The sequence below is a fragment of the Aotus nancymaae genome, unplaced genomic scaffold, assembly GCF_030222135.1.
Source record: "Aotus nancymaae isolate 86718 unplaced genomic scaffold, 86718_ANA_hifiasm-v0.15.2.pri h1tg000007l, whole genome shotgun sequence".
NCBI lineage: Eukaryota > Metazoa > Chordata > Mammalia > Primates > Aotidae > Aotus > Aotus nancymaae.
The window spans coordinates 40,130,256-40,157,836 of record NW_026988418.1 but is presented as its reverse complement, the minus strand read 5'-3'; the positions used below and the strand labels follow the sequence as shown (position 1 = coordinate 40,157,836).

Sequence of the window (27,581 nt, the reverse complement as noted above, 5' to 3'; positions counted from 1 at the left end):
CAATTAGTATTCTTCATTAATTAAATTTCTTTGAAAACTCATTTGTGTGTATATTTATTTAACAAACATTTATTAAGCCCCTTTTAGCATTGCCCTAGGTCATGGGAATACAAGATTACAAAATGAATAACATCTTTGATATCTTTGGCTGCAAATAATTCAATCTGTCCACGATGAGAGATAATATAACAGATGTCACAACAGAAATACATGTAGGGTGTTATGAGAGCAAAAGAGAGTTGCAATCATTTTGAAATTGGCAGGGTAAAATGAAAAACAATCATAACAATTAATAATATTTGAGATTTATTCATTGAGTTCTTACTTTGTACTTGAGACTATGGCCAAGAGGTTTACATACATCATCATATATAAAGTTAACAATAACTTCATGAGGTATAGATGCTTTTATTAAAGGATGTCTGTTCAATGAAGGGTAACATAGAAAAAGTTGAAAGACCAGATAGAATGGCGAGAACATATCTGAAATACATAAAACCAAGAAAAGATTCTGGACTATGTGAGGAACCACTGCAAATAGACCAAAAAAGGGATAGAAAACACAACATAAAAATGGGTAAACAGTATGAACAGACAATTAACGAAAGAGGAAATCTGAAAGGTAACAAGCATATACGAACATGCTCAAAAGTATTAGGAATCAGATAAATGCATATTAAAATGAAGTATCACTTTCCCCAATTAGAATGGGGAAAAAGAGAAATGCCAAGTATGGGGACATAGAAATCCTCAGGTACTGCTGGTGGGAGTTTATGGAGATTTATTTTTAGAGAGCAATCTGGCTCCACCTGTTCAAATTAAATAAACATATCTTTTAACCTGGCAATTCTTTTTTCCTTGTTCAAAGAACCCTAACTCCTTTTCTGAAGCAACATTACCAGCCCTCTTGGACAAACAGTGATTGATCTTGACTAATTCTACCAATTCTGTACTCTTTGTCAGCGATTGGTCTGGAAATGGGTAAGTCACTAAATCCTGGACAATCAAATATTAGAAGCTGTCTTCTATGAGGTCACTAAGAATGTGTTCCTTGATAAAAGACAAGTATATAATATTTGGAGCATCAGCAGACATTCTGCTACCATAAAGAACAAATCAGAATCCCAAAGCCAATGTACTGAGGTGGCAGAGCAGGAGGACCATTGAAGAAGTCATTGCGTTTGCACACCAACTTTGAAACAACCTTTCAGTGGACTGCTAGTCCTGTCAGTTTATTAAATAACCTTATACCTTAAGTCACTTTTAGTGGGGGTTCTGTTACTCATGGGCAAAATCATTCTAACTGATTCAGTGCTCAAATTTTTGTTGAATAAACAAATATGATTGTTACAAACATCATAAAACAAATTGTTCTCTTTGTCCATCTCTATTTCTATCATAAAAGAGGTTAAAGAAGAGGAAGAAAGAATGAGTGCAGATAGCATAATTCTAAAAAGTATTTGCTGGTTATGAAAATAGCTGTATTAAATCCTGTATTAGTTTCCTAGTGTTACAATATAAATTAATGCAAATTAGATTGCTTAAAACAGAAATAAATTGTCCCAGTTCTGGAGGCTACAAGTTTGAAATCAAGGTGTTTTCAAGGCCATGGTCTCTCTGAAGGCTCTAGGAAAAAAATCCTTATTTGCTTCTTTCCTGCTTCTGGTGGCTTCTGGCAATCCTTGGCATTCTGGCTTGTAGGTGCATCACTGTAATAAATTCCTCCATCTTTTTTTTCCTGTTTATATCCATGTCCTTTCCTCCTCTTAATAATGACACCAGATATTGGATTTAGGGCCCACTCTAATTCAGTATGATCTCATATTAATCCTTACCTTGATTATATTTGCAAAGACTCCATTATTAAATTTGGTCACATTCAGAGGTTCTGGGAATACATGAATTTGGGGGGAACTATTCAACCAACTAAAGATTCTAAATATTGTATTGTATCTGTAGCAAGAATATCTGAACTTCAAACCTTCCATTTTCATGACATTCTCATTGATATGTTTACAGTCTCTTCTCTTTGCAACTTACCTGGTAATCTCTGTCATAAACAGCATGTAACTTCTCATTATATCATTAACATTGTAAGTCAATTATACATTATGATGCATTTTTTGTTAAACATATAACCATACTTATTCTGATTTTCATTAAAGGACATTACTGTTCTAAGTGTTATGACACATAAGTGTACTGGAAAGCAAGCAACAGCAAACAAAAAGGATCAATTAAATAAAATTGTTAACATGTCATTTATGTAGTGATTTTTTGGTGGCATGATATTTATTAATAGAATCTATTTTTCTTTTGTTTTTTTTCCTAGAGATGTTAATCATTAACTATGAAATCATTAGTGAATATTCATTACAGAGATGTTATTCTCCCTGCTCTTGTGCTGAAAGTAATCCCAGTTTTGGTCAGATAAAAATGGTACTTCAACTGGCAAAGACACTGGGTCTTATTTCTGTCAAGGTCAATCAATATTAAGGGCATATCACAAGCTTTTTTTGATAGATTGACAATCAAAAGGTATTAGATCTAACAGTTTCCTAATGTGAGCTCTGGATAAGGAAGATATTTAACCATTATTATTTTACTTTTTTGTCTAGTGGCCTCAATTTATTCACTTAAATATTTCATTTGCCTGAAGAGTCTGAACAAGAGAAAAAAATGTCTGATCATTAAACTGAATTTGGCTAAATCAAGCAGAGACAGCAGACCATTTTCAGTACTGAGCAGCTGCTGTTACCAGATATACAAGGAGAAAGAAATGTTAGTTATTTCTTCAAAAATCATTTAAAACGTTCATTTTTCTCCTGATAAAAAGTGGGTAAGTGCTCTTTGTAAAAAATTTTATTTCCTGTTTCTGACTGGAAAATTCTCATTTATCTTTTAATTCCAAGCTGAAATTTCATAAGAAAGCATTGCCTGACTATGTTATGTTGCCCTAGTGCATGATGATTTCAGCCTGTATTTTGTCTGTTAAACTTATTACAATATAATTAATTAATAATTTGTTTGATCATCTGTTTAATCTGCCTTGTTCCATGAGGGCAGAGATTATGTCTGTCTTATTCCCCCCTGCATTCTGAGTTCCTAGCATATTCTTTAGCACAGAGTAGATGCTTAATGAATAACTTGAGTGACTCAGAGGATAAATGAAAATAGAACATGTACACTCTTAATACACAGGAAAAACAACTTGATAACATTTTAGTAAGTTTCCTTATTTTTTTCTGTTTTTTCATGGTTGAGAAATTACCCTCTTTACAATTTTCTACCCTATCTTTTCACTTAATATTAGCTATTTAGCTAAATATAGCTAATATTAGCTATATTTTTAAGAAGCAATATAAATCATGATAAAACCAATATAAATTCATGATAAAATCAATATAAATCCATGATATAATTTCAAATAACATGAAGAATGGAGAATAAAAGTCCTCTTCAACTCTGATCTTCTTTTCCAAACTTCCAGAAGGAAACCCCTGCTAACAGCTGAGGTACCTATATCAGTTTTCTATTGCTGCCATAATAAATAACCACAAATTTAGTGGCTTAAAACAAAGCAAATGTATTATGTGGCACCTCTGAAGGTCTGAAGTCCACAATGAGTTGGAAGAGCCGTGTTCCTTCTGTAGGCTCTCGGGGAAAATTCGATTCCTTGTCTTTTCCAGTCTCTAGAAGTGACCCACATGCCTTCCTTGGTGGCCCTTCATCACTTTGACCACTGGTTTGGGCTTCACATCTGTCTTCCCTGACCCTCTTGTCCTCCTCTGATAAGAATCCCTGTGATTACATTGGGCCTATCCAGATAATTAATTATTATCTTCTTATCCCAATATCCTTAACTTTAATACATTTGCAAAGTCCCTTTTGCCATATAAGGTAACATATTCACAAGTTCTAGGGATTAGGACATAGACATCTTTAGGGAGCCATTATTTTGCCTATGATGGTACTGTTCTAGCAATTTTCTATAAAATAGACACATTTCTCCCTACCCTTTCCACTCTTCTAATATCTTCCTAAGAGAGATCTTTCGGGTGTCCCATATTTTATAATATGTGGTATGATTAAAATATTTCCTAAATATCTCTGGGATTTCAGAGTGTCACAAGATGCTTAATGAATAAAATCAATGTACAACTGAAGAAAAATCAATTGAATAAAATTAATTGTACTTGTAGAAAATTCTCAGCCTTCATGTAGAACTAAACTCTCTACTGATTAGCTTTGTGCCAACAGAGCTGGTGGCTTCTTGTTTAACAATGGAGGACTACACTATTAATGAGACAGCAAGTTTAACATTGCTAAAACATTTGACATGACTTTATATCCAGGTCATTATGGCATTTTATAATAGCACAGGATTTCCAAAACTGAGACTTTGAAGGGCAGTTGCTCTATTCTTGCATTGAAGCAATGTTATTATGGCTTAGTCTGAAGCTAATGAGAAAGTCATGAGATGGAAATGGATTACAGCAGAATAACAAACTATTGTTAAATGGCTCACTGGAAGGAGGGAAGAAAAGTATTTCAGGCCAAACTGAAAAGGACTTTAAGGTCGTGCAATATCAAGATCATGACAGAAAACACATACAAATACAAGGAAATAGTATAAATATACTAGAATGAAAGTCCTTTTGCTTTAATTACTTTTTTCATTTATTTTATTATATATTTAATTTCCTTGTATTGAATTTTACCTTGCCCTGAAAACTTTTTTTTTTTTTCTGGAGATCCAGTTTCACTCTATCACCCTGGCTGAAATGCAGTGGCACAAACTTGGTTCACTGTGGCTTCCACCTCCCAATTTCAAATGATTCTCGTGTCCCAGCCTCCGGAGTAGCTGGGATTACAGTAACCTGCCACCAGATCTGGCTAATTTTTGTATTTTTAGTAGAGACAGGGTTCGCCATGTTGGCCAGGCTGGTCTCAAACTCCTGACCTCAAGTGATCCACCCACCTTGGCCTCCCAAAGTGCTCGGATTACAGGCGTGTGCCACCATGCCCAGCCCCCAAAAACACTGTGACTGTTAGATATAAAATGCTTCCATAAAATAGTTTTGGCACAGATTTTTGTAGCAAACAGACTTGCCTGTAGCAATTAAACTATATAGTACAAAATACATTGTAAAATCCCTCTCAGGGGCTATGTTCTTATCCTGATTAAGTGTATCTTTTCCACTCATTTTATTTTGTAACATTTATTTAGTAGTCACAAAAGTATTTATAATAGGTTTATGTAAGTTTGTCTTTCAAATTACTCTGGATAAATATTTAAACCAGACTTCACTTGTATATAAATCCTAAACCTGCTCCACTTCCTGTGGTTCCTGTTTCAAAAAATGGCACTGCCATGCATTCAGTTGTACAAGCCGGATATTTAAAAGTCGTCCTTGAAATTGTCCTCTCTCTTACTTCCCAAATACAATCCATCACCATGTTCTTTGGGTTGTAATTCTAAAATTCCTATTGGTTCCCTTCACTTTTCATCATCTCCACTCTGGTCTAAGCTACCATTGCCTGGACTGTTGCAACGGCCTTTTAAACGCTGAACCTACAGCATTCCCTAATTCTCCTCATTGGAAGCAGCATAGTCTTTCCCATTGGGAGGCTTTCTTTTGCCTTTAAAATACAGCCCTAAATCTAACCTGACCCACAAGTCCCTGGAGGGAGGTGGCACCTGCTTAGCAATCCAGCCTCATCTTGTAGCACTCTCACCTTTGTTCTCTGAACTGCAAGACCAATGTAATTCTCAAAGTTCCTCTAATAAGCCAAGCTCTGTTCTGCCACAGGTCTTTGGAAAAGCTGTTTCCTCTGCCTCGAAAGCTTCTCCCTGTTCTCCATATCTGCCTCATTAACTCATTAATTTCAGCTGAGCCCATTTCCTCAGAGAAACCTATTCTGATTTTTCTTAAATGATTGGATCCCTGACTAGGAACTCTCCTATTAGACTTTTATATTCGTATAAATGCTTCTATTATTAATGTCTGGCTCCCCTAGACTGTGTGTGAGCTCTGTAAGGCCAGGAACTTGTTCAATTTTTGCTCTCTCTTGTATTGTGCCTACCACAATACCCGGTACATAGTTTGTGTTTAATAAATACTCATTGAATGAATGAATAATACAATTGTGTTCTTGGTGCATAAGGAAGCAGAGAGAAAAAGAGAAGCAAAAAGAAGACATGGAAGGGATATAGGTAAGAGGAGGGGGCAAGAATAAAGAGTGATCTAATTGTAATCCTAGATTCAGTAGGGTCAATCTTAAGTTGTCATTTGGTTGTAGAACAGCAGTAAAAACAGAATGGATAGACTTTGTGGCATGACTTACTGTGAGGGTCAGTTATAACAAAGTGTTCAAGAGGAAGCAGAGAATAAAAGTTTGGAAAACTTGCAGCCTGATGATGTGAGAGAGAAGAAAAACCTATTTTCTGGGGAGAAATTCAAGCCTGCTGCAGAAACTTGCGTAAGTAACAAGGAGCCAAATGTTAATCACCAAGACAATGGGGAAAATGTCTCCAGGGCATGTAAGAGGTCTTTGAGGCAGTCCCTCCCTTCACAAGCCTGGAGGCCTAGGAGGAAAAATGGGTTTTGTGGGCTGGGCCCAGGGCCTTACTGCTTTGTGCAGTCTCGGGCTGCTCACACGTGGTATTCGGCCTATGGGTGCACAGAAGTCAACAACTGAGGTTTCGGAACCCTGCCTAGATTTCAGAGAATGTATGGAAACATCCAGATGTCCAGGCAGAGGTGTGATGCAGGGGCAGGGCCCTCATGCAGGACCTCTGCTAGGGCAATGCAGAAGGGAAACGTGGGGTGGAATCCCCCACACAGAGTCCCCACTGGGCCAGAGTCCCCACTGGGGCAGTGCCCAGTGGAGCTGTGAGAAGACCCCAGAATAACAGATCCACCAACAGCTTACACTGTATGCCTGAAAAAGCCAGAGACACTTACTACCAGTTTGTGAAAGCAGCTGGGAAGGAGGCTGTATCCTGCAGAGCCACAGGGGCGGAGTTGCCCAAGACCACAGCAACTTACCTCTTGCATCAATGTGACCTGGATGTGAGACATGGAGTCAAAGATCATTTTGGAGCTTTAAGATTTGACTTCCCTGCTGGATTTTGGACTTGCATGGGCCCTGTAGTCCCTTCATTTTGGCCTATTTCTCTCATTTGGAATGGGTGTTATTTACCCAATGTCTGTAAACCCATTGTATTTAGGAAGTAATTAACTTACTTTTGATTTTACAGGCTCATAGGCAGAATGGACTTGCCTTGTCTCAGAAGAGACTTTGGACTGTGGACTTCTGAGTTAATGCTGAAATGAGTTAAGACTTTGGGGGACTGTTGAGAAGGCATGATTGGTTTTGAAAAGTGAGGACATGAGATTTGGGAGGGGCGGGGGGGAATGATATGGTTTCCGCTGCGTCCCCACCCAAATCTCACCTTGAATTGTAGCTCTCATAATCCCCAAGTGTCAAGGGAGGGACCCAGTGGGAGGTAATTTAATCATGGGTCAGATTACCCTCATGCTGTTGGCCCAGAGCTCTGGCTCCATACACTTTTATTATGTGCATAATCTTATTGATCTTGTGGGCATGAAAGGGGAGGGTGAAGAGGTAGGTAAGAGGGGAGGATGGGGGAGCACTTGCGATTCTTCTAAGACATGCTAAACTAGTGCTCTGAGCATTTAACAGCACTTGAGATCCTTCTAAGACATGCTAAATAGTACTCTGAGTTTATCACCAATTGTTGTCATAATAGTAAGCTCTCACCAGCTCCTACGGTTTTATTTATTTATTTGTTTATTTTTATTTTATTTTATTTCTTTTTGAGATGAAGTGTGGCTCTTTCGCCCAGGCTGGAGTGCAGTGGCATGATCTTGGCTCATTGCAACCTCTGCCTCCTGACTTCAAGTGATTCTACTGCCTCAGCCTCCCAAGTAGCTGGGATTACAGGCACACGCCACCACACCCAGCTAATTTTTGTATTTTTAGTAGAGACGGGTTTTGCCATGTTGGCCAGGCTGGTCTTGAATGCCTGACCTCAGATAATCTGCTTGCCTTGGTCTCCCAAAGTGCTGGGATTACAGGTGTGAGCCACCGTGTCTGGCCTCCGATGGTTTTATAAAGGGTAGTTTCTCTGCACATGCTCTCTTGTCTGCTGCTACGTAAGACGTGCCTTTGTTCCTCCTTTGCCTTCTGCCATGATTGTGAGGCCTCCCCAGTCATGTGGAACTATGAGTCCATTAAGCCTTTTTCTTTATAAATTACTCAGTCTCAGGTATTTCTTCATAGCAGTATGAAAATGAATTAATACAAGTGAAGTCTCATCAAAGTGTGGGTATGAAGTTATATCTGGTGATGAATTTGAGGCATAATCATTAATCCTGTCAGACGTTATCTTATGTATGGGAAGAGGCAAAGGCTAGGATCACCAAACTTACCTTTTGTAAAAATTCAGTGGTTCAGGCAAGAGATGTGATAATCTGTTCCCTATCCTGCTTACAGTCTTCAGCCCATTCTTCCACCAGGCTGCTCACAGTCAGTGAGTCAGGGGCTTTGTGAAATATTGCTGGCAAGGAAACAAAATTAGCAAACATGGCTTCTTACCTTTGCTACTTTTTTTTTTCATAATCATCAGCATCCAATAGATATCTGCTGAATTAATGAGTAAATGGAAGATATTCTGGCAGTGCATTCACTTTTAGGATTAACATAATGGCAAAATCTAAATTTGACTACATAGCATTAAACCTCTCAGAAAGTACAACAGCAAAAGAAACCAACGAAAGGGAAAAGAGAGACAAGAGAATGGGAAAAGCAATAGCATAAAATATGGCAAAAGCTAATGTTACTTCTTTGTAAATATATTATTCAAATTCACATGCAAAACATAAATATATAAACGAAGAATTTACATCAGTTCTTTAGTTAGAACTGATAGTTTAGAAACACAACATAGTTTAGAAACACAAGAAAAACATCACCTCTTGACAGTAACTAAAGAACTGTAAGTATAGTAACCTGGGGTAAGGTTTCATACCAAAGAATTTAAAGGAAAAACATGGTATGATTTGGTGTTAGGTTGTGTATTCTGATAGTACTGTCAGTGTTCATTTTAGAAAGTAACTTCATTGATAGTTATTAAAATATTTTTGAATATTTAGACCCCAAATTCCTATTTCAGGAAAATTATCCAAACAAAATAATTCAACATATGTAAAAAGTGAAACACACAAAAGATACTCTTTATAATATTATTTTCATAGTAAAACTTAAAACCTTTGCATTGTACAGTAGAGGCACAATTACTTTGGCTAAGGTATCAATAATGGATGGAATTTTATCTCGCCATTAAATGTTAAAATCGTGAGGATTATGAAGCAGCATGGAAACGTTTATGTCATACTATATGAAATGCAGAGCTTAAAGATGAAATGCAGAACTTAAAACTGACTGCACATAATAAAGAGAATGGTGGAACATATATATACACGAGCTGTTTCTCTTCCAGATAGGCTTCAGTTCCATAATTACAGAAGATACTCAAGAAACAAAAACTTCACTAGCTTCCCTATGTTCATTCTTTCACTATGTAATAGACCCCAAGCCTCTGAATTGCACCCATATTTTCCATTTATAGTTTATCCAATTAATCTTTTTGTGCCAAAACGCTTGTTTTTCCCACCACATCCAACTTCCTATTTTCAAAGAATTAGCATCACTCTGCAAAAAAAAAAAAAAAAAAAAAAAAAAAAAGGGAAAAGAGCAACAAATTTTTAAAGTTTGAGGAGTCACGGGTTTTCCCTCCGCTCACCTTTCAAATTTTTTTCTTAAATGTTATACCTATTTTACACCTTCCAAACTGAAAATGCGGTTAAAGATAAAAGGTCGATATCCTGGTTCTGCCTCGTCCCAGCTGGCCGGGACCATCTACGTCGACAAAAGCGCAGGCTTCTGAAGCCTTCGATGGGCCGCCCGAAAGAGGCGCGGAAGACGTCGCAAAAACTCGCCGGGCTGCTTTACGGCACTCCCTCCGCCCCTTCAGGTGCGGGAAGTCTGAAGTCGGCAAACATGGCGGTGTCCTACCGCCTCGGCCGGGCTGCGATTGCCTTTACAGCGGTGTTGCTCTTTTCCTTCGGCAGCGTGGCCGCTAGTCATATCGAGGTAGGAGTCAGGATCATTTGACTAAAGAGCCCCAAGAGGTCGGCTGTGTAGTGGCTGTGAACTCTTCAGCGGATGTCCGATACACAGCAGTTGAGGGAAGCCTCCTGGAGTCAATCAGCTCCTGACCCAGGCTGGGCTTTGAGGAGGGTGTGTCACTGGACACGGGTTAGGACAGTGTCGATCTGTTTCAGCGTTTTAAAACGATGAATTAAAAGAATCAAACCCTCGGAGGCAGAGGAGGACCTGATCCTTTGCTCCTGCATATGTGCAGTTCTTAGCAGGTGAAGCATGGGCAAGAGGCTGGTGAAATGTCAGTTTTAAGAGTGCGGCATTTACTCTCCAATACTCAGCTGCAGGCGTGTTTTGATAGGAATCATTTGGAACTGGAGAGGTGAGAGCAAGTTTAAGAATTCAGATTATAGAATTTAGTGATAATTAGAACATGGGATACAGAGAAGTGTTTATTAAATAGACTCTCAAGTTTCTGTCTTAGGAGTAACATGTCTGGGTTAAGAAATGGAGGAGAAAAGGGGTGCTTAGTTTTATCCTGGGCTCCCCCAACCTCCCATTTTTAAACGTGGACACAGGACGTTCTAGTGCTCTATAATACTTTTAACTATCCACCGTACTCTGATGATTCCTCAGTCCAGTTCTACAATCTAGATGTCTAGTATCTTTTTCAGATCTGCATTTCCAGCTGACTAAGAAGCCAGGATAATCAGGAGACATCTGAAAAATCTGTGTTCAACGTGCTTATCCTACCTCCTCTTAAAAAGACATTGAAAAACAAAGCACCCCTTTTCTCCTCCTTTTCGCAACCCAGACATACTGCCCCTAAGCTGGAAACCTGGGAGTCTTAATCTCTTTATCTCCTGTTCTAATTATCACTACATTCTATGACCTGAATTCTTAAAATTGCCCTCACCTCTGCAGTTCCAGTGACTTAATTCAGGCTGTGATCACTTCTTGTCTAGACTCTTGCAATTACTTTATCTTGTTTTCCGTAGGCCTCCCTCACTTCAATGCTAGATTGGTCTCCCCGAAATGTAAGCCTGATCAGGTTATTGTTCTGATGAAATCTTTTAAATATTTTTCCATTGCATACAGAATAAAGTCTAAACATTATAGTCTGGTTCCTTTCCTGTGTTCCATATTGGAACCTCTTCTCCCCACGACCTGGGCACCTTGAGCTTAGACCAGTGGACTCCAAACTTTTTGAATACACACCCTATCAGTTAAAAAAAGATACTGAGCATGAACCTCATATGTATTTCTGAATTACTGCTAACTTATATATTTGGTATTTACATAGCATATTTTTTAGAAAACATAAATAAGAGTAAATAGAAGTTCTGTTTCCCTCCGTTATTCTAATTTTGAATACTAAGTCATCTTGGATACCATTACTGTTTTTTGTAATTACATAATTGCTGTACTTTTTCACCTCATGATATTTTATATATCCTGTTTCCGCCGTTCATTTGCTAGGATACAGTAAAGGCATAACCTCAGTAGAACCTTTCCCTATCTCTTGCCTTTGCCTTTACTCTTATAATTTGTACACTTGAGACAGCACTCATTTACTATAACTCGTGTATACTTTGTGTTATTATTCCATCATCTCTCACTTAGAGTTGGGAGCAACAGTTCCCTAAATGGTTTGCCTTGAGTCATTCTTTTTTCCTTTCAATCCATTCTCCAAATTGAAGCCAGAGTAACTTTTAAAAATGGAATTCTGATCATGTCACCCAGGTACCTTAATGTTGCTCTAAACTCTTTACCATGACCCACAGACAAAACCCTGCATATTTTTTGGCCCCTGACTACACTTCCAATTTTTTCTGTCTTTCTCTTTCAAAATTCTAGTTATGCTTTCTTTCAGCTTTTCAAAACCTTTAAGCTTCTTCTGACATTAGAGCTGTCTCCCCTCTGTCTGGAACTGTATTTTCTCTTTTCTTCATCTTTTGGATTTTAACCCAACAGTCACTTCTTTAGGAAAATTTTCCTGACCAGGTCAGATTCCTCTGTTATTCTCTTATTATATTGTGTGTCTTTCCTTTATAGGATCTATGGTTTCCCCTTATCTGCTAAATGTATATCCAATTAGATAGTAACCTATTTGAAGGCAATACTGTAACTATTTTTGCCCATCATTGTATTTGGAGCCCTCAGGGCAGCAACTGGCATATGTTACCCAATGAGTGTGATAAATTAATGAATGTTGCATTGTAGTGTAATGTGTTTGCATGTTCCTCTTTATTGAACTCTGGATTCTTTTTTTTTTTTTTTTTTTGAGATGGAGTCTGGCTCTGTCGCCCAGGCTAGAGTGCAGTGGCGCGATCTGGGCTCACAGCAACCTCCACCTCCCGGATTCAAGCGATTCTCCTGCCTCAGCCTCCCAAGTAGCTGGGATTACAGGTGCCTGCCACCATGCCCAGCTAATTTTTGTATTTTTAGTAGAGATGGGGTTTCACTATGTTGGCCAGGCTGGTCTTGAACTCCTGACCTCATGATCCACCTGCCTCGGCCTCCCAAAGTGCTGGGATTACAAGTGTGAGCCACTGTGCCTGGCCAAACTCTGGATTCTTAAGAGAAAGCAGCATGCTTTTTAGTGATTTTTTGTGTTCACTATATAATGCTATCTGGCACATAATAAATGCTCCATTTACTGTATGTAGAATGAATAACTTTATAATGACTGTATTGTCAAGACAACTACAAAAAAATTTTGCCATCTAAATTTTTTCACTAAGGTCTGAAAGAAGTAAGAATTTTGGAGGTGGAAGGCACATTACAGATTATTTGGGTCAATTCTCATTTTCTACATGAAGATAGTCAAGTCTAAAGAGCTAAATGGCTTACCCCAGTTTCATAGCCAGTTGCGAGATAGGACCTGTGTTTTAGCTTAGGTCTTTGAATTCCCTAACCAGTGCTTAACCACTGTAGCACATTGCTTTCTTTAACATCTAGGCAGCTGTTGAATTTGGAGGAGGAAAAATACACACACACACACACACACACACATATGCCACACACACACTTTTTTTTAGGTTATTTTATATTTTCGATGTCAACCGTTTATCAGATACAATGCTTAACAATAGGAAACCCATTCAGTTTCATCTAATGTGAAATATTATGTTATTGCTTTGCTGAATTAAGGTATTTTATCCTAACCATAGTAATTTCAGAGATCACAGTCTCTTTCCACCTCTATTGGTAGTTAACATAAGATTTAACTTGCATTACTACAGCAAATCATATTCTAGTGAAAATTGATATTCTTTAGGGTTACGTGTCTATACACTCTAAAATCTGTTAATGATACTTCACAAATCTCCAGAAATAGATACTTTACATTCTGACCAATGTTGTATTCTCTTTAAGCAATGGCTCTCTTTTTGTAATATTAATATATATATATTTTAATTGACACAATAATTGTACATATTTATGGGGTATAGTGTGATATTTTGAGACATATATTCAATATGAAATGATCAAATCAGAGTAATTAGCATATCTATCACCTCAAACTTATTACTTTGTGTTGATAATATTCAAAATGTTAGAAGAGAGTTCTAGCTATTTGAGAAAATATAATAAATTATTGTTTACTATAGTTACTCTAAAGTGCTATAGAAGGCTAGAACTTATTCCTGCTATCTCTAATTTTTATATCTATTAACTAATGTCTCTCTGTAATACTCCTGTCACCTTCCTATTCTTCCCAGCCTCTACTAACCACTATTCTATGCTATTTCCATGAGATCAAGTTTTTAAATATTTCCATATCTGAGTGATATGGAAATTTAAAAATTTAAGTTTCTGTGCCTGACTTATTTCACTTAATGTAATGTCCTCCAGGATCATCTATGTAGGTGTTTATGATAGGATTTTATTCTTTTTACAGATGGATACCATTCCATTTTATATACATGCGTGTGCGTGTGCACACACACACATTTGCTTTATCCATTCATCTATTGATAGACACTCAGGTTGATGCTATATCTTGGCTATTGTGAATAGTGCTGCAATAAATATGGGATGTAGATATCTCTTTGGCCTACTGGTTTTCTTTCCTTTGAATGTATGCCCAGTAGTGGAATAGCTGGATCATATGCTAATTCTGTTTTTAGTGTTTTGAGGAGCCTCCATACTGTTCACCATGGTGGCTGTACTAATTTACATTCCCACCAGCAGTGTATAAGAATTCCCTTTTGTCTGCATCTTACCTAGCATTTATTTTTTGTCTTTTTGATAATAGCCACTAAGATGGTATCTCATTCTGGTTTTGGTTTGCATTTCTTTGGTGATGAGTGATATTGAGCATTTTTTCATGTACTGTGGGCCATTTGTATGTCTTCTGAGAGTTATCTGTTCAGATCCTTTGTTCATTTTTAGTTGGATTATTTGGGGTTTTTAGCTGTTAACATAAGTTTGAGTTCCTTGTATATTTTGGATGTTAGTCCCTTATTGGATGAATAGTTTGCAGATATTTCAGGATTGCTTTTCTATTTCTGTGAAGAGCGTCATTGGTATTTTGATAGAGATTGCATTGAACTGTAGACCACTTTATGTGATATGGTCATTTTAACAATACAGTATTTATTCTTCCCATTCATGAGCATGGAAGCATTTTCTCTCATCAATATTTTGTAGTTTTCTTTGTAGAGATTTTTCACTTCTTGGTTAAATTTATTCCTAGGTATTTAATTTTTTTGTAGTTATGTAAATTGGAGTACATTTCTGATTTTTCTTCAACTAGTTCGTTATTAGTATACAGAAACACCACTGATTTTTGTTGATTTTGTATCCTGCAACTTTACTGAATTAGTCTATCAGTTCAAAGAGTGTTTTTGTGGAGTCTTTCAGTTTTTCTATATGTAAGATCATGTTGTTTGCAAACAAGGACAGTTTGCCTTCCTCCTTTTCAATTGGGATGCCTTTTATTTCTTTCTCTTGCTTAATTGCTCTGGCTAGAACTTCCAGCGGTATGTTGAATAAGAGTGGGGAGAGTGGGTATCCTTGTCTTGTTCTATTTCTTGCAGGGAAAGATTTCAACTTTTTCCTCTTCAGTATGATATTGGCTGTGCGTTTTCATAGATGGCCTTTTTGTGTGTAGGTGTTCCTTCTATACCTAATTTATCGTGAAGGGATGTTGAATTTTATCAAATGCTCTTTCTGTGTCTGCTGAGACAGTCATGGATTTTGTCTTTTATTTTGTTGATGTGATAAATCATGTTTATTGATTTGCAATAAATACTTCTCAATCATGGTGTATGATCTTTTTGTTATGGTGGATTCAGTCTGCTAGTATGTTATTGAGGATTTTTGCATCTATGTTCATCAGGGATATTGGCCTGTAGTTTCTTTTTTTGTTGTTGTATACTTGTTTTCTGGTTTTGGTATCAGAGTAATGCTGGCTTCATAGAATGAATTGGGAAGAATTCCTCCTTTTTCAATTTTTTGGGATAGTTTGAGAAGAATTGGTGTTAGTTCTTTAAAAGTTTGGTAGAATTCAGCAGTGAGGCTATCCCATTCTAGGCTTTTCTTCGTTGAGGGACTTTTATTACTGCTTCAGACTCAGGTTAGTCTCAGGCTTAGTCTCAGGCTGTTCAGGTTTCTCTTTCTTCCTGGTTCAGTAACGGTAGCTTGTATGTGTTCAGGAATTTATCCATTTCTTCTAGGTTTTTCAATGTATTTGTGTATAGTTGTTTATAATAGTCTCTAATGATTCTTTGTATTTCAGTGGTATCCATTCGTAATATCTCCTTTTTTGCTTCCGATTATATTTATTTGAGTCTTTTCTCTTTTTTTCTTAGTTTTGCTAAAGTGTGCTATAGCTGGCCTGGAGCCAGAACCTGAGCGACGCCATTTTATAAGACAAAGCCATGTCTCCGAAAATGAGTTGTAATAACTGCTCCATTCTCTTTGCAATAACTGCTGACTTTGGTTTTTGCTTATCAGGATACGGGGCCCAAGCTAATTTCATCTTGGCCCCTGTGAACTAAGATCTGTAAATTCCACCGCTACCCAGACAATGTGTAAACTAACGTTTATCTTGACTTCTGTAAATCACTTAAGTAGCAATTACAGTGACAATAAGCCCCTGAGCCCTCGGAATGTCTGGAGGCCCCCACCCCCGCCCCTGCCCAGGAGGTGATTTACAGAATCCACCAGCCCTCGGAATGTCTGAAGCCCCTTCAGCCCCCTCCCCGTTCATCACCCCCACTCCCAAGGTGGTTTTTGGGGTATAAAAAGTCTTGGCACCCTCCCTTTGGGGCCGCGGGTTAGAGAGATGTGAGTCCTCCGTGGTCGCCGGCAATAAAGACCCTGCAATTTGGCATACTTTTGTCTTGGTGAATTATTTTAATCTCGCATCCCAATACAGCAAAAGGTTTGTTGATATGCTTTATTTTTTTTTTTTGTATTTTTAAAATCTCTTTTGTTTATTTTTGCTCTGATTTGTATTATTTCTTTTCTTATTTTGTGTTTGGTCTATTCTTCTCTAGTTCCTCGAGATGTGTTATTAGGTGATTTGAAATTGTTGTACTTTTTGATGTAGGCAATTATTGCAATAAACCTACCTCTTAGTACTGTTTTGCCGTATCTCATAGGTTTTGGTATGTTGTGTTTCTATTTTCATGTATTTAAAGAACAATTTTAATTTCCTTATTAATTTCTTCCTTGACTCATTGGTTGTTCAGGAGCATGTTGTTTAATTTCCATGTATTTGAACATTTTCCAAAATTTGTCACGTTAATTGACTTATAGTTCTTTTCTATTGTAGTCAGAAAAGATTTTTGATATAATTTTGATTTTTAAAAATTTACTGAGTCTTGTTTTGTGGCTTGCCGTGTGGTCAGTCTATCCTGGAGAATGTCCAATGTGCTGATGAGAAGAATATGTAATCTGCCATTGTTAGAATAAATGTTCTGTAAATGTCTGTTTTTTCTTTTTGCCTGTAATCCCAGCACTTTGGGAGGCTGAGGTGGGTGGATCACTTGAGGTCGGGAGTTTGAGACCAGCCTGACCAACGTGACGAAACCCCATTTCAACTAAAAATACAAAAATTAGCTGGGTGTGAGGATACATACCTGTAGTCCCAGCTCCTCGGGAGGCTGAGGCGGGAGAATTGCTTGAATCTAGGAGGCTCAGGTTGCAGTGAGCCAAGATTGTGCCACTGCACTCCAGCCTGGGCAACAGAGCGAAAATCTATCTCAAAAAGAAAAGAAAAGAAAATAGTAAATGTTTCTTTGTTAATTTTCTGTCCAGATGATCTGTCCAATGGAGTGTTGAAGTCCCCACCTAATATTATATTGTGATCTCTTCTCTTCCTTTAGATCTAATAATATTTGCTTTATACTCATCTGGGTGCTCCAGTGTTGGGTGCATACATATTTATAATTGTATGCTCTCTTGATGAATTGATTCCTTTATCATTGTGTAGTTACCTTGTCTCTTTTTTTTTAAATAGTTTTTGACTTAAAGTCTATTTTATCTGATCTAAGTAAAGCTACTCCTATTCACTTTTGTTTTCCATTTGTGTGAAATGTCTTTTTTCATTCATTTACATTGTCTCTGTGTGTTTATAGGTGAAGTGAGTTTCTTGTAGGCAGCATATATAATACTTAGGTCTTTACACTTGGGTGTGCATCTTTGCACACAGGTACAGATGTATGTACAAGTGGAAGTTTAAATTTAGTCTCCCTGAAATCTTCTTGTTAGCTCAAAATTAAAGCTGCTAGTGTTTTTCAGGCTGTTAGTATGTACCAGTCACTATTCCTATATTCTCTCAGTTAGATGATATTATTACCGTTTTGTAGATGGAGATTTGGAGGCACAGAAATGTTAAGCAACTTTTCTGTTTATACACCTAGTAAGTAATAGAGCCCAGATTTGAACCTGGGGATTCTAACAGGTCTAGTAATTAACAATGTTTGGGAGCTGATCTGAGGTCAGTATGGCTTATATCCACTTTTATTTTAACATATAATCAAAATCATGTTCATTAGGTGTCAGGATGGTGTTAGAAAATTTTAGTGTCTTGAGATGGCAAATATAATTTAGACTTACTTTAATACATTGGCAAAATGGTCCCTGGCAGAATGCTAGAGGACATGCTCAATCAACTATATTGGCAAGTTCAAATAAAGTACCTAGAACATAGTGAGAATGGATATTGAATGAAATTTTAACAGGAAGCATATTAACTTATGTGTAGAATGAAGACATGAAACGAATCAGTCGCAATTACAAGACTGAATGGAAAATAAGAAGCATATGAAGAAGACCTGTCTGTGTTTGAGATAAAATGTTTAAAAGAAATTAGGCCCCTCTCTCTTTCAATTATATCTCCCAGACAAAAAAAAAAAAAAAAAAGAAAAGAAAAGAAACCTCAGCACTCTTTATGGGTGTTGCAGCACATTTGTCTGATCTTTATTTTTAATGTTGTGACCAATATTAAATAATTAGTTAACATTATTGCAGAGATGTTATAGAAACTGAGATGACTATTAAATGATTGATTAAAGGATTAAAAAGATGTCTGTGAGAAGTTCAAAGAGTGATAATTTTGTTTTTGTTGAGAATGTAGGGAGATTATATCTCTCAAGCAACTCATGAGGATAAAAATTATCTGGCATTACTAAAAGTGAAATATTAATCTTTGATTAAATTTCTGGAGTAAGCATTTTTACCTTGCCTTCTCATCGTAGACAGTGATCACTTTGAGGAATTATCAGAGTACAACCTAAAAGGAGATTTTGAAAGTTACAACTTTATAGTACAACCTTTATGTAATACCTTCTTACCTTATTCTGAACCTATCAACCAAGTGGTTTCCGTTTTCCATAAGAAACTCTTGATTTGTTCACGGACTGTAAAGGCATTTGGACCACGGATTCATTCACTCAAAAGATAAATTCAAAATCCACTGTATGCCAAACTTATTTGGAATACATCATTGAATATAATTGATGAAAGCCTCTGCCCTACTGAAGCTTACATTGTTTCAGGGAAAGACAGATGATTAGTAATACACATAATAAATAAGTTAATTATATATATAATGTAAGAAGACAATAAACACAGTGGAAAAAATAAATCATGGTAAGAAAAATGGTGTGGCAAGGTTGCAGTTTTAAATAATAGCCTTGTTAAATGTTGAAGAAGCAAATTGTACGTTCTTAATTGAACATACATTCTACTTTCTTAATAATTCTCAGAGTATGGGAAATAGAAAGATATGAGTTATATAATATGCTTTCATTTGAGTAATGCTAAATAATTTTTTAAAGCAGAAGCTCTTGCACATGTATCTTACAGTTCTCCAAAAGAGCATTGTGATATAGGATTGGCATTGCTTTCATTTTGCCTATAAGGAAACTGAGTCTCCAGGGAGGTTAAGTATCTTAATCAAGGTTTCTCTGTTTAATTGGTATCTAAGCTAAGACTGAAACCCAGGTCTCCAGATTTCCAGTTCAGGACTTTTGTCCTCATGGTATCTTAAGCTATAAACTCTTTTGATTATTTAGTCCATAATGTCAAATACTGGAATCTTCATAAATTTATGTAAGATGGTTGTTATTACAACTGTAAAAACTGCATGTGTTGTGTACCAGCCCCAGCCCTGTTCGTGGGTGCCCTTAGTCCTGGCATGATGAGGGATTGAGAAAAGGAAATAAAGACAAAGAGTAGAATTTTACAGCATGGGTCCAGGGGACCAGTACAAGCCTGGGGACCACATTGGCTCTGAGCTGTGGGCTCCACATGCCTTTATTAGGTGTATACACTTGTTAATTGAGAGGTGGGGGAACAAAGAGGGATGATCAGGGAGACCTTGAAACTATTGAGAGAGGCTTTGAGAGTAATGTGGGCACGATAGCCAAGGGGGAGAGGTGTAGTTTGCAGTATTCAGTAGCAGCTGTGATTCTTATGCAAACCTAGAACACTGAGTTCTACCACGGGTTGTTATCAAGGTGCATTTGCATCAGAAGCATAGCAGATAAGGCACCACCAGGTTTGACCATACGCAATGCATCAGGGGCTTTTATCTCAGGAGCATTGTGGTCACAGAGCAATCAAGATTACTCCATATTCTGAGAACCTAGGTGGCTTTTCCTCCTTGCAAGCTCCCATCTGCAAGGACCCTCCCAGATCTTGTGAGCAGAGGTCACCTCCCTTCTCAGAGATCTTAGGCAAGTCCTCTTTAGGAGATCCTCATGCAAGCTCCCTGTTGAGAAGGCATTCATTGGGACCAAAGCAGTATTTCCTGCTTTGTAACTACCCTGAGGTGTTCCACGCTCTTAGATGGTCTTTATCTTAGGCATCCTGTTGCAGCTTTATTTATTTATTTTTATTTATTTATTTTTATTGCATTTTAGGTTTGGGGGTACATGTGAAGAACATGCAAAATTGTTGCATAGGTACACACATGGCAGTGTGATTTGCTGCCTTCCTCCCCATCACCTATATCTGGCATTTCTCCCCATGCTCTCTCTCCCCAACTCCCCACCCCCCCGTCCCTCCCCTATTCCCCCCACTGACAGACCCCAGTGTGTGATGCTCCCCTCCCTGTGTCCATGTGTTCTCATTGTTCAACACCCACCAATGAGTGAGAACATGTGGTGTTTGATTTTCTGTTCTTGTGTCAGTGTGCTGAGAATGATGGTTTCCAGGTTCATCCATGTCCCTACAAAGGACACGAACTCATCGTTTTTGATGGCTGCATAGTATTCCATGGTGTATGTGTGCCATATTTTCCCTGTCCAGTCTATCATTGATGGGCATTTGGGTTGGTTCCAGGTCTTTGCTATTGTAAACAGTGCTGCAATGAACATTTGTGTGCATGTGTCCTTATAGTAGAACGATTTATAATCCTTTGGATATATACCCAGTAATGGGATTGCTGGGTCAAATGGAATTTCTATTTCTAGGTCCTTGAGGAATCGCCACAGTGTCTTCCACAATGGTTGAACTAATTTACACTCCCACCAACAGTGTAAAAGCATTCCTATTTCTCCACATCCTCTCCAGCATCTGTTGTCTCCAGATTTTTTAATGATCGCCATTCTAACTGGAGTGAGATGGTATCTCAATGTATTTTTGATTTGCATTTCTCTAATGACCATGATGATGAGCATTTTTTCATATGTTTGTTGGCCTCATGTATGTCTTCTTTTGTAAAGTATCTGTTCATATCCTTCGCCCACTTTTGAAGGGGCTTGTTCGTTTTTTTTCTTGTAAATCTGTTTTAGTTCTTTGTAGATTCTGGATATCAGCCCTTTGTCAGATGGGTAGATTGCAAAAATTTTTTCCCATTCTATTGGTTGCCGATTCACTGTAATGACTGTTTCTTTTGCCCTGCAGAAGCTGTGGAGTTTGATTAGGTCCCATTTGTCTATTTTGGCTTTTGTTGCCAATGCTTTTGGTGTTTTGGTCATGAATTCCTTGGCTATGCCTATGTCCTGAATGGTTTTGCTAGATTTTCTGTCCTGAATGGTTTTGCCTAGATTTTCTTCTAGAGTTTTTATGGTGTTAGGTCTTATGTTTAAGTCTTTAATCCATCTGGAGTTAATTGATTTCTATTTTACTTCACCAATATTTGATATAGCTCAGTTTGGGGTATAAACTTCAGTGTACAATAAACAAAGCATGCTTATAATTATTTAACTAGAAATAACATAGGTCTGACTCTGGCCATCTTGACCTACAACATGAGTCTTAACTGTCCTTTATCCATCTCTATTCTGATAAATTGTGGCTTTGTCTTCTATTTGTTTTGCTTTTATTTAGGATCAAGCAGAACAATTCTTTAGAAGTGGCCATACAAACAACTGGGCTGTTCTGGTAAGTATGCTGTGAAAGTATTCCTTGCTGTTCACATTAGATATGTGTCTGAGAAATTTGTGTGAATCACATTTTTGAAAATAAAATTTATTTTTGTCCATTTTATATCAGAAATTTCTTATTTTGATTTGGCTGTATTTTAAATTGACCACATCAACTATAATATTGTAGTAATATTCTTCATCCTCAGAATATATGTCAAGTGGCGACCTGAAAAATAAATGTAAGAATAAATTAGGAGTGCTATTATTAAAGGAAACATTTTATAAAAGGTAGAATTATTTTAATGCTGGAAACTACTAATTGTATTTCTTATCTATAGTATTAGTTTATAGATACTCTCTATATAGTTTATGCTTTTTAAAATTTTTTTCCATTTTTTTCTGCTTGTAAAAATAATGACCACTGTAGAAAGTTCAAATTATATAGAAAAGTTTAAAGAAGGCAGACTAATTATGTTATGTGAATTTCACCTCAATTAAAGAAGACAGGGAAAATGGCTTCAAGTCCCACATACAGAGTTAATATTTTTGTGAGCATTCTTCTAGTTCTTTCTTTCTTCATGTGTAAGCATAAAGATATATAGACATATGATTTTATATAATTGGGATCATATTATACCGGCTATTTTGCAACCCCTTAGCATATTTTAGGGATATTTCCTTGCTAGTAGGTATGGAGATACATAATCTTTTCCAAAAGCTGTATTTTCTTCCATTCTGTGAATGTACTGTAACCTCCAGTTTATGGGCATTTAGAGTATAAATTTTTCATTATTGTAAACAGCGCTGTGTTGAATGTTCTTATACACATAACTTTGTGACTTGACAAAGTTACTAAAAATTCCTGAAGAAAAAAAAACTGCTAAAGAAAAGGAGATAGGTTTTCAACGTCTACTTTAAAGTAAGGAAAACTATCGGAAGCAAGGCCATGATCTACCAATTTCACAGGGTAAACTTTCTCTACAGGAAATTAAGAGTTCCAACATGTTCAAGAGGGAATAACTGCCTATGTGCAGACCACCAATTGCCAAAGGGCTTATCCTGATGAAAGCCTTTGCCCTACCGAAGCTTACATTGTTTTGAGGAAAGACAGATAATTAGTAATACACATAATAAATAAGTTAATTATGTATATAATTTAAGAAAAGACTCTTAGCTTATACTGACCCACACATGAAATGTTTCATTGCTAAACCTCTCTTCAATTTCAGTAACCTGAGATTCAGATTAAAAAAAAAAAATGAAAAAGAAACATTACTGAGCATTGTATTACAACTGCAGTTTTCTTTCTTTGCCCAGTATTTTATATATTAGTATAGTAAAACTTGAATAAATTATACTTTATTTTTTAAAATAACAAGGGATTTTTTTAGAGATGAAGTCTTGCTCTGTCACCCAGCTTGGAGTGCAGTGGTGTGATCATAGCTCACTGTAACCTCGAACTCCTGGGCTCGAGTGAACCTCCCAACTCAGCCTCCCAAGTAGCTAGAACTACAACCAAAAACCACCACTCCTTGCTAAATTTTACATTTTTTGGAGATGGGGGCCTCTCTCTGTTGCCCAGGCCAGTCTTTAACTCCTTGCCTCAAGTGATCTCTTCCACTCTGGCCTCCCAAACTGCTAGGATTATAGGTGTGAGCTACTGTGTCCAGCCAGAATTTTATGGTATTTTTTGACATATGGAATTTTACATATTTATGTAGTCAAAAATTTAGTCTTTTCCTGATTGGATTCCAGATTGAAAATTTACTTTAGTAAAAAAACCATGTAGTTCCTTTCTATTTGGCAGGGGCAAGAACACTTATGCTATTCTCAAAATTGTCGTTATACCTACTAAAAGCACAGGCATGTAATAGAAGCCAGGATTGTGCTTGGTAGTTCTATTACCAAGTGACCCCAAATCTATGTTTACCTACCTTAGAATGGGTTCACAATAACACTAACTTGGAGGCATGGAATTAGATTTTCCTAGCACCTTTAATATAATTCTTAGGAATTTTTTTTAAACTATAAAACTTGGTTGAATTGTTTTTAGTTTTCTCTTCAGTTCAGTAGCTTCTTGTTAATGCATTCTCTTTTGTGCATTTACAGCTGTTTTGTATGTTACGTTTTATCCTCTGTCTTGTATTTCTCACAACAAAGGAAGCAATCTAAAGTGAAACAAATAATGTATAACCCAATGTAGTTGATTTTCTTCTCTATTCTGTGAAGAAATTATGGGCATTTGTTTGATTCTAAAGAATTTAATATTTTAGAATTAGGAATGCTATTGAGTCACAGAAATTGTGATAACTAAATTGGTTCAGATTTTTTTAAATTTCCCCAAAAAAGACATGCTTTTTCTTAAGATGAATGGTGTTTTAAAATTATGAATCTCTTTGGAGAGATTAGTTTTACTGAAAATTTTTTTTTTTTTTTTTTTTTTGAGACAGAGTCTTGCTCTGTCACCAAGGCTGGAGTGCAGTGGTGCCATCTCTACTCACTGCAACCTCCACCTCCCAGGTTCAAGCAGTTCTCATGCCTCAGCCTCCCAAGTAGCTGGGACTACAGTTGTGCACCACCACTCCTGGCTAATTTTTGTATTTTTAGTAGAGGTGGGGTTTTGCCACATTGGCCAGGCTGGTCTTGAATTCCTGGACCCAAGTGATCCACCCACCTTGGCTTCCCAAAGTGTTGGTATTATAGGCGTAAGCCACAGAGGCTGGCCTTTACTGACATTTCTTTATGTTTGCTGTTTTAAAGCCTGAATTGTCATACTCTTTGTTTAGAGATCTCTGTATCCTACTTAAAGAAAAATACTCTGCAGCTCCATGATTAACTTTGATGCATAAAAATTGTATTTTTGTTTTAATACTTTAGGTGTGTACATCCCGATTCTGGTTTAATTATCGACATGTTGCAAATACTCTTTCTGTTTATAGAAGTGTCAAGAGGCTAGGTATTCCTGACAGGTAAGAAGCCTTATAAGCTTAACTTTGAACTTCAGTGAAAATAACCCTGAGAGAATTGTTATTATATTTGTATTTTTGTGTTATGTTTGAAAAAGGTAAAAAAAATTTTTTTTGAAGTTTTTTTTGTTGTTGTTGTTAGAGCATACTACTATTTATACGTTAGATGTTACTTAAGACCATAATGACAAATCATATAAAAGAACAGATGCTAAGGTAAAAAATTGGATGAAGTATAATTATTTAGTGCAATTTATTTAATTACTAAATGACTCAGTCATGGTTTTTTATTGCAGATAATGGAGGGCAATTCAGACTGATTCAAGCAGACAAGGGATTTATTGAAAGCATATTGATTACCTTACCAAATTAGTTAGAAGGTTGTATCCTTAAATATAGGAACAAGGAAGCCTAGATATCAGAAGAGACATAGCTAAAAATCATGACCTAAAACAGTCTGGTGACAATAATGTGCAAATTGCTGAAGCCTAAACTCAGCCACTGCATAGCTGCTACTGTTTGTTTCCTTTGGAAACTTAATGTTGCTATTGCCTCTGTGCGACCCCGGTTGTGGGACCCCGACCCACGGAGGCAGGCAGGCGCTCGACCGACACGAGGCAGGAAGCATGGTGACCAGTACCGACTTTATTGGGATCTCCGGGCGACTCCGGCGGGCAGGGAGGAATCGTGCACGCTTTCTATGTTCGGTCGGTTTTATAGGGACTGAGGGCCTGGGGCAGTAGGAAGGCTGATCTGGCAGGTAGCGATTGGCCAGGTTGGTTGCTGGGCAGAAAAGCGGTAGGAGAGCTGATCTAGCGATTGGCTGGGTTGGTTGCTGGGCAGAAAACCTGCCGGGCGGGAGCTTGTGGGACGGGAGGCTACGGGGGCGGATGGTGATTGGCTCGGGGGGTTGCTGGGCGGAAAGGTTGCTGGCCTCGGGGCCGGGCCAGGATAGAGTGAGATAAGGGACCCTCCCTGCGGGGGAGGAAGGGCCTCCTTTATTGGGAATTAGGCCTTTTCCGCATGACTGGGGAAGGAGGCCAAAAGTTCTCTACCAGACATTCCCAACTCCTTAAAGAGGAAAAAGGGCGGCGGCAGTCTTTCTGGCTACTTCCTGCTGACTTTGGGGCGGCGAAAGGGAGAGGGTAGGAGTTTAGGCCGTCTGGAGAGGGGTATAACAGTATTCCGGCCGATGGAGGTTAGGCATCGGTTGGAGCATCACTTGATGGATGGTGACTCTAGTAAGCTCTAGTGAGCTCTTGGAACTGCTTTTGAAGAAACTGGAAGAGACAGGGTAAGAAAAAAACAGAATTAGGCAGAGGCCGAGAACGGGTCCAAGAAGAGGAAGGAGGTAGGGGAAAAGTCCATTAAGTCCGCTCCACAGAGGGTTATCCTGAAGAGCCTTCCGTCGTTTGGCCAAGTTCTCCTGGAGAGTTGTGATTTTGTCCCTGACGGTGCCCGACCGGTTGGCAGGGCGAGGCACAGGCCTCCTTTTTCGGCCGTGAGCAGGTCCAGACCTCGGCGGTTCTGTAAGACGACTTCTGCAAGGGAATTGAGCTGGTCCTGGACAACTTGAATGGTAAATGAGAACAGATTAACATAACTAATTACTTGACGAGAGAGTTAGGTTTTGGTAAGTTTAAGAGATAGAGGGCCAGTAGGGGTGGCCCTCCAGCTGGGAGGGGTGCCATGGAGAGCTTTTTTAACCCGCGAAAGGTGAATCCAGGACGAGACCTCAGCTACTTTTATGGCAGAAGGGGTGGTGAGGATGACCGTGTACGGGCCTTCCTACCTTGGAGTGAGAGGTTTTGGGGTGAGATTTTTAATGAGAACCGAGTCTCCGGGGGAAATTGCTGGGGGGTTTTCAGAAGATTGTGTGGGATGAGGAAGAGAGACGTTGGCGTGCTCACGAAGAAGGCTTCGGAGAAGGGTGAAATAGGGGAGGTATCCTTCTAAAGGAGCAGCATCAGGAGGTGGTGGGGTTGAGAGCAGAAAAGGGCGACCGTACAGCAGCTCAAAGGGGCTAAGGCCTGTTGGTTCCTGTGAGGTGGCTCGGATCCAGGCTAGAGCAAGAGGTAGGAGAGTAGGCCAAGAAAGTTTTACCTCAATGGTCAGTTTGGCCAAATGGTCTTTGAGAATCCCGTGGGCCCGTTCGACCTTACCCGATGACTGAGGGTGGTAGGGGATGTGTAGTTTCCAGGAGATGTTGAGAGACTTGATGACCAGCTGGACTACCTGGGCTATGAATGCTGGACCGTTGTCTGACTGGATGGTGGCAGGTAGGCCAAAGCGGGGGATGATCTCTTGAACAAGAATGGAGGCTACTGTGTCTGCTGTTTCACGAGAGGTAGGGAAAGCTTCAATCCAACCTGAAAAGGTATCTATAAAGGTTAGGAGGTAGCGAAGTTTTTTGTGAGTGGGCATATGGGTGAAATCAATTTGCCAATCCTGAGCCGGCAGGTTGCCGTGAATTTGGTGGGTGGGAAACTGCGGCTTTAGGCTTCCCTGAGACGAGACCTTAGAGCAAGTGACACATGTTTTGTGTACCTGCTCAATTGTCTGTTGTAGGCCTGGTGAATAAAAGAGGGGTTAT

The 27,581-nt window shown here is 38.2% G+C and overlaps 1 protein-coding gene and 1 long non-coding RNA gene across 2 annotated transcripts in view; one reads left to right on the top strand and one right to left on the bottom strand.

The window, feature by feature from the left end:
* Positions 1–293: 293 nt before the first annotated feature.
* LOC105710453 (uncharacterized) lies at positions 294–9,965 on the bottom strand. The gene is made up of 3 exons (XR_001105790.2): positions 9,833–9,965; positions 8,460–8,587; positions 294–8,370 (listed from the first exon to the last, which is right to left on the bottom strand). It is a non-coding gene; the product is annotated as an uncharacterized LOC105710453 (long non-coding RNA).
* A 108-nt stretch (positions 9,966–10,073) lies between these two features.
* PIGK (phosphatidylinositol glycan anchor biosynthesis class K) overlaps positions 10,074–27,581 on the top strand; it is a 134,484-nt gene continuing 116,976 nt past the window's right edge. Inside the window, exons 1-3 of the mRNA XM_012442760.2 lie at positions 10,074–10,182; positions 21,985–22,038; positions 24,900–24,991. Of these exons, the coding sequence (XP_012298183.1) occupies positions 10,090–10,182; positions 21,985–22,038; positions 24,900–24,991 (239 nt within the window). The 5' untranslated portion in view covers positions 10,074–10,089. The remainder of the gene's footprint in view (positions 10,183–21,984; positions 22,039–24,899; positions 24,992–27,581) is intronic.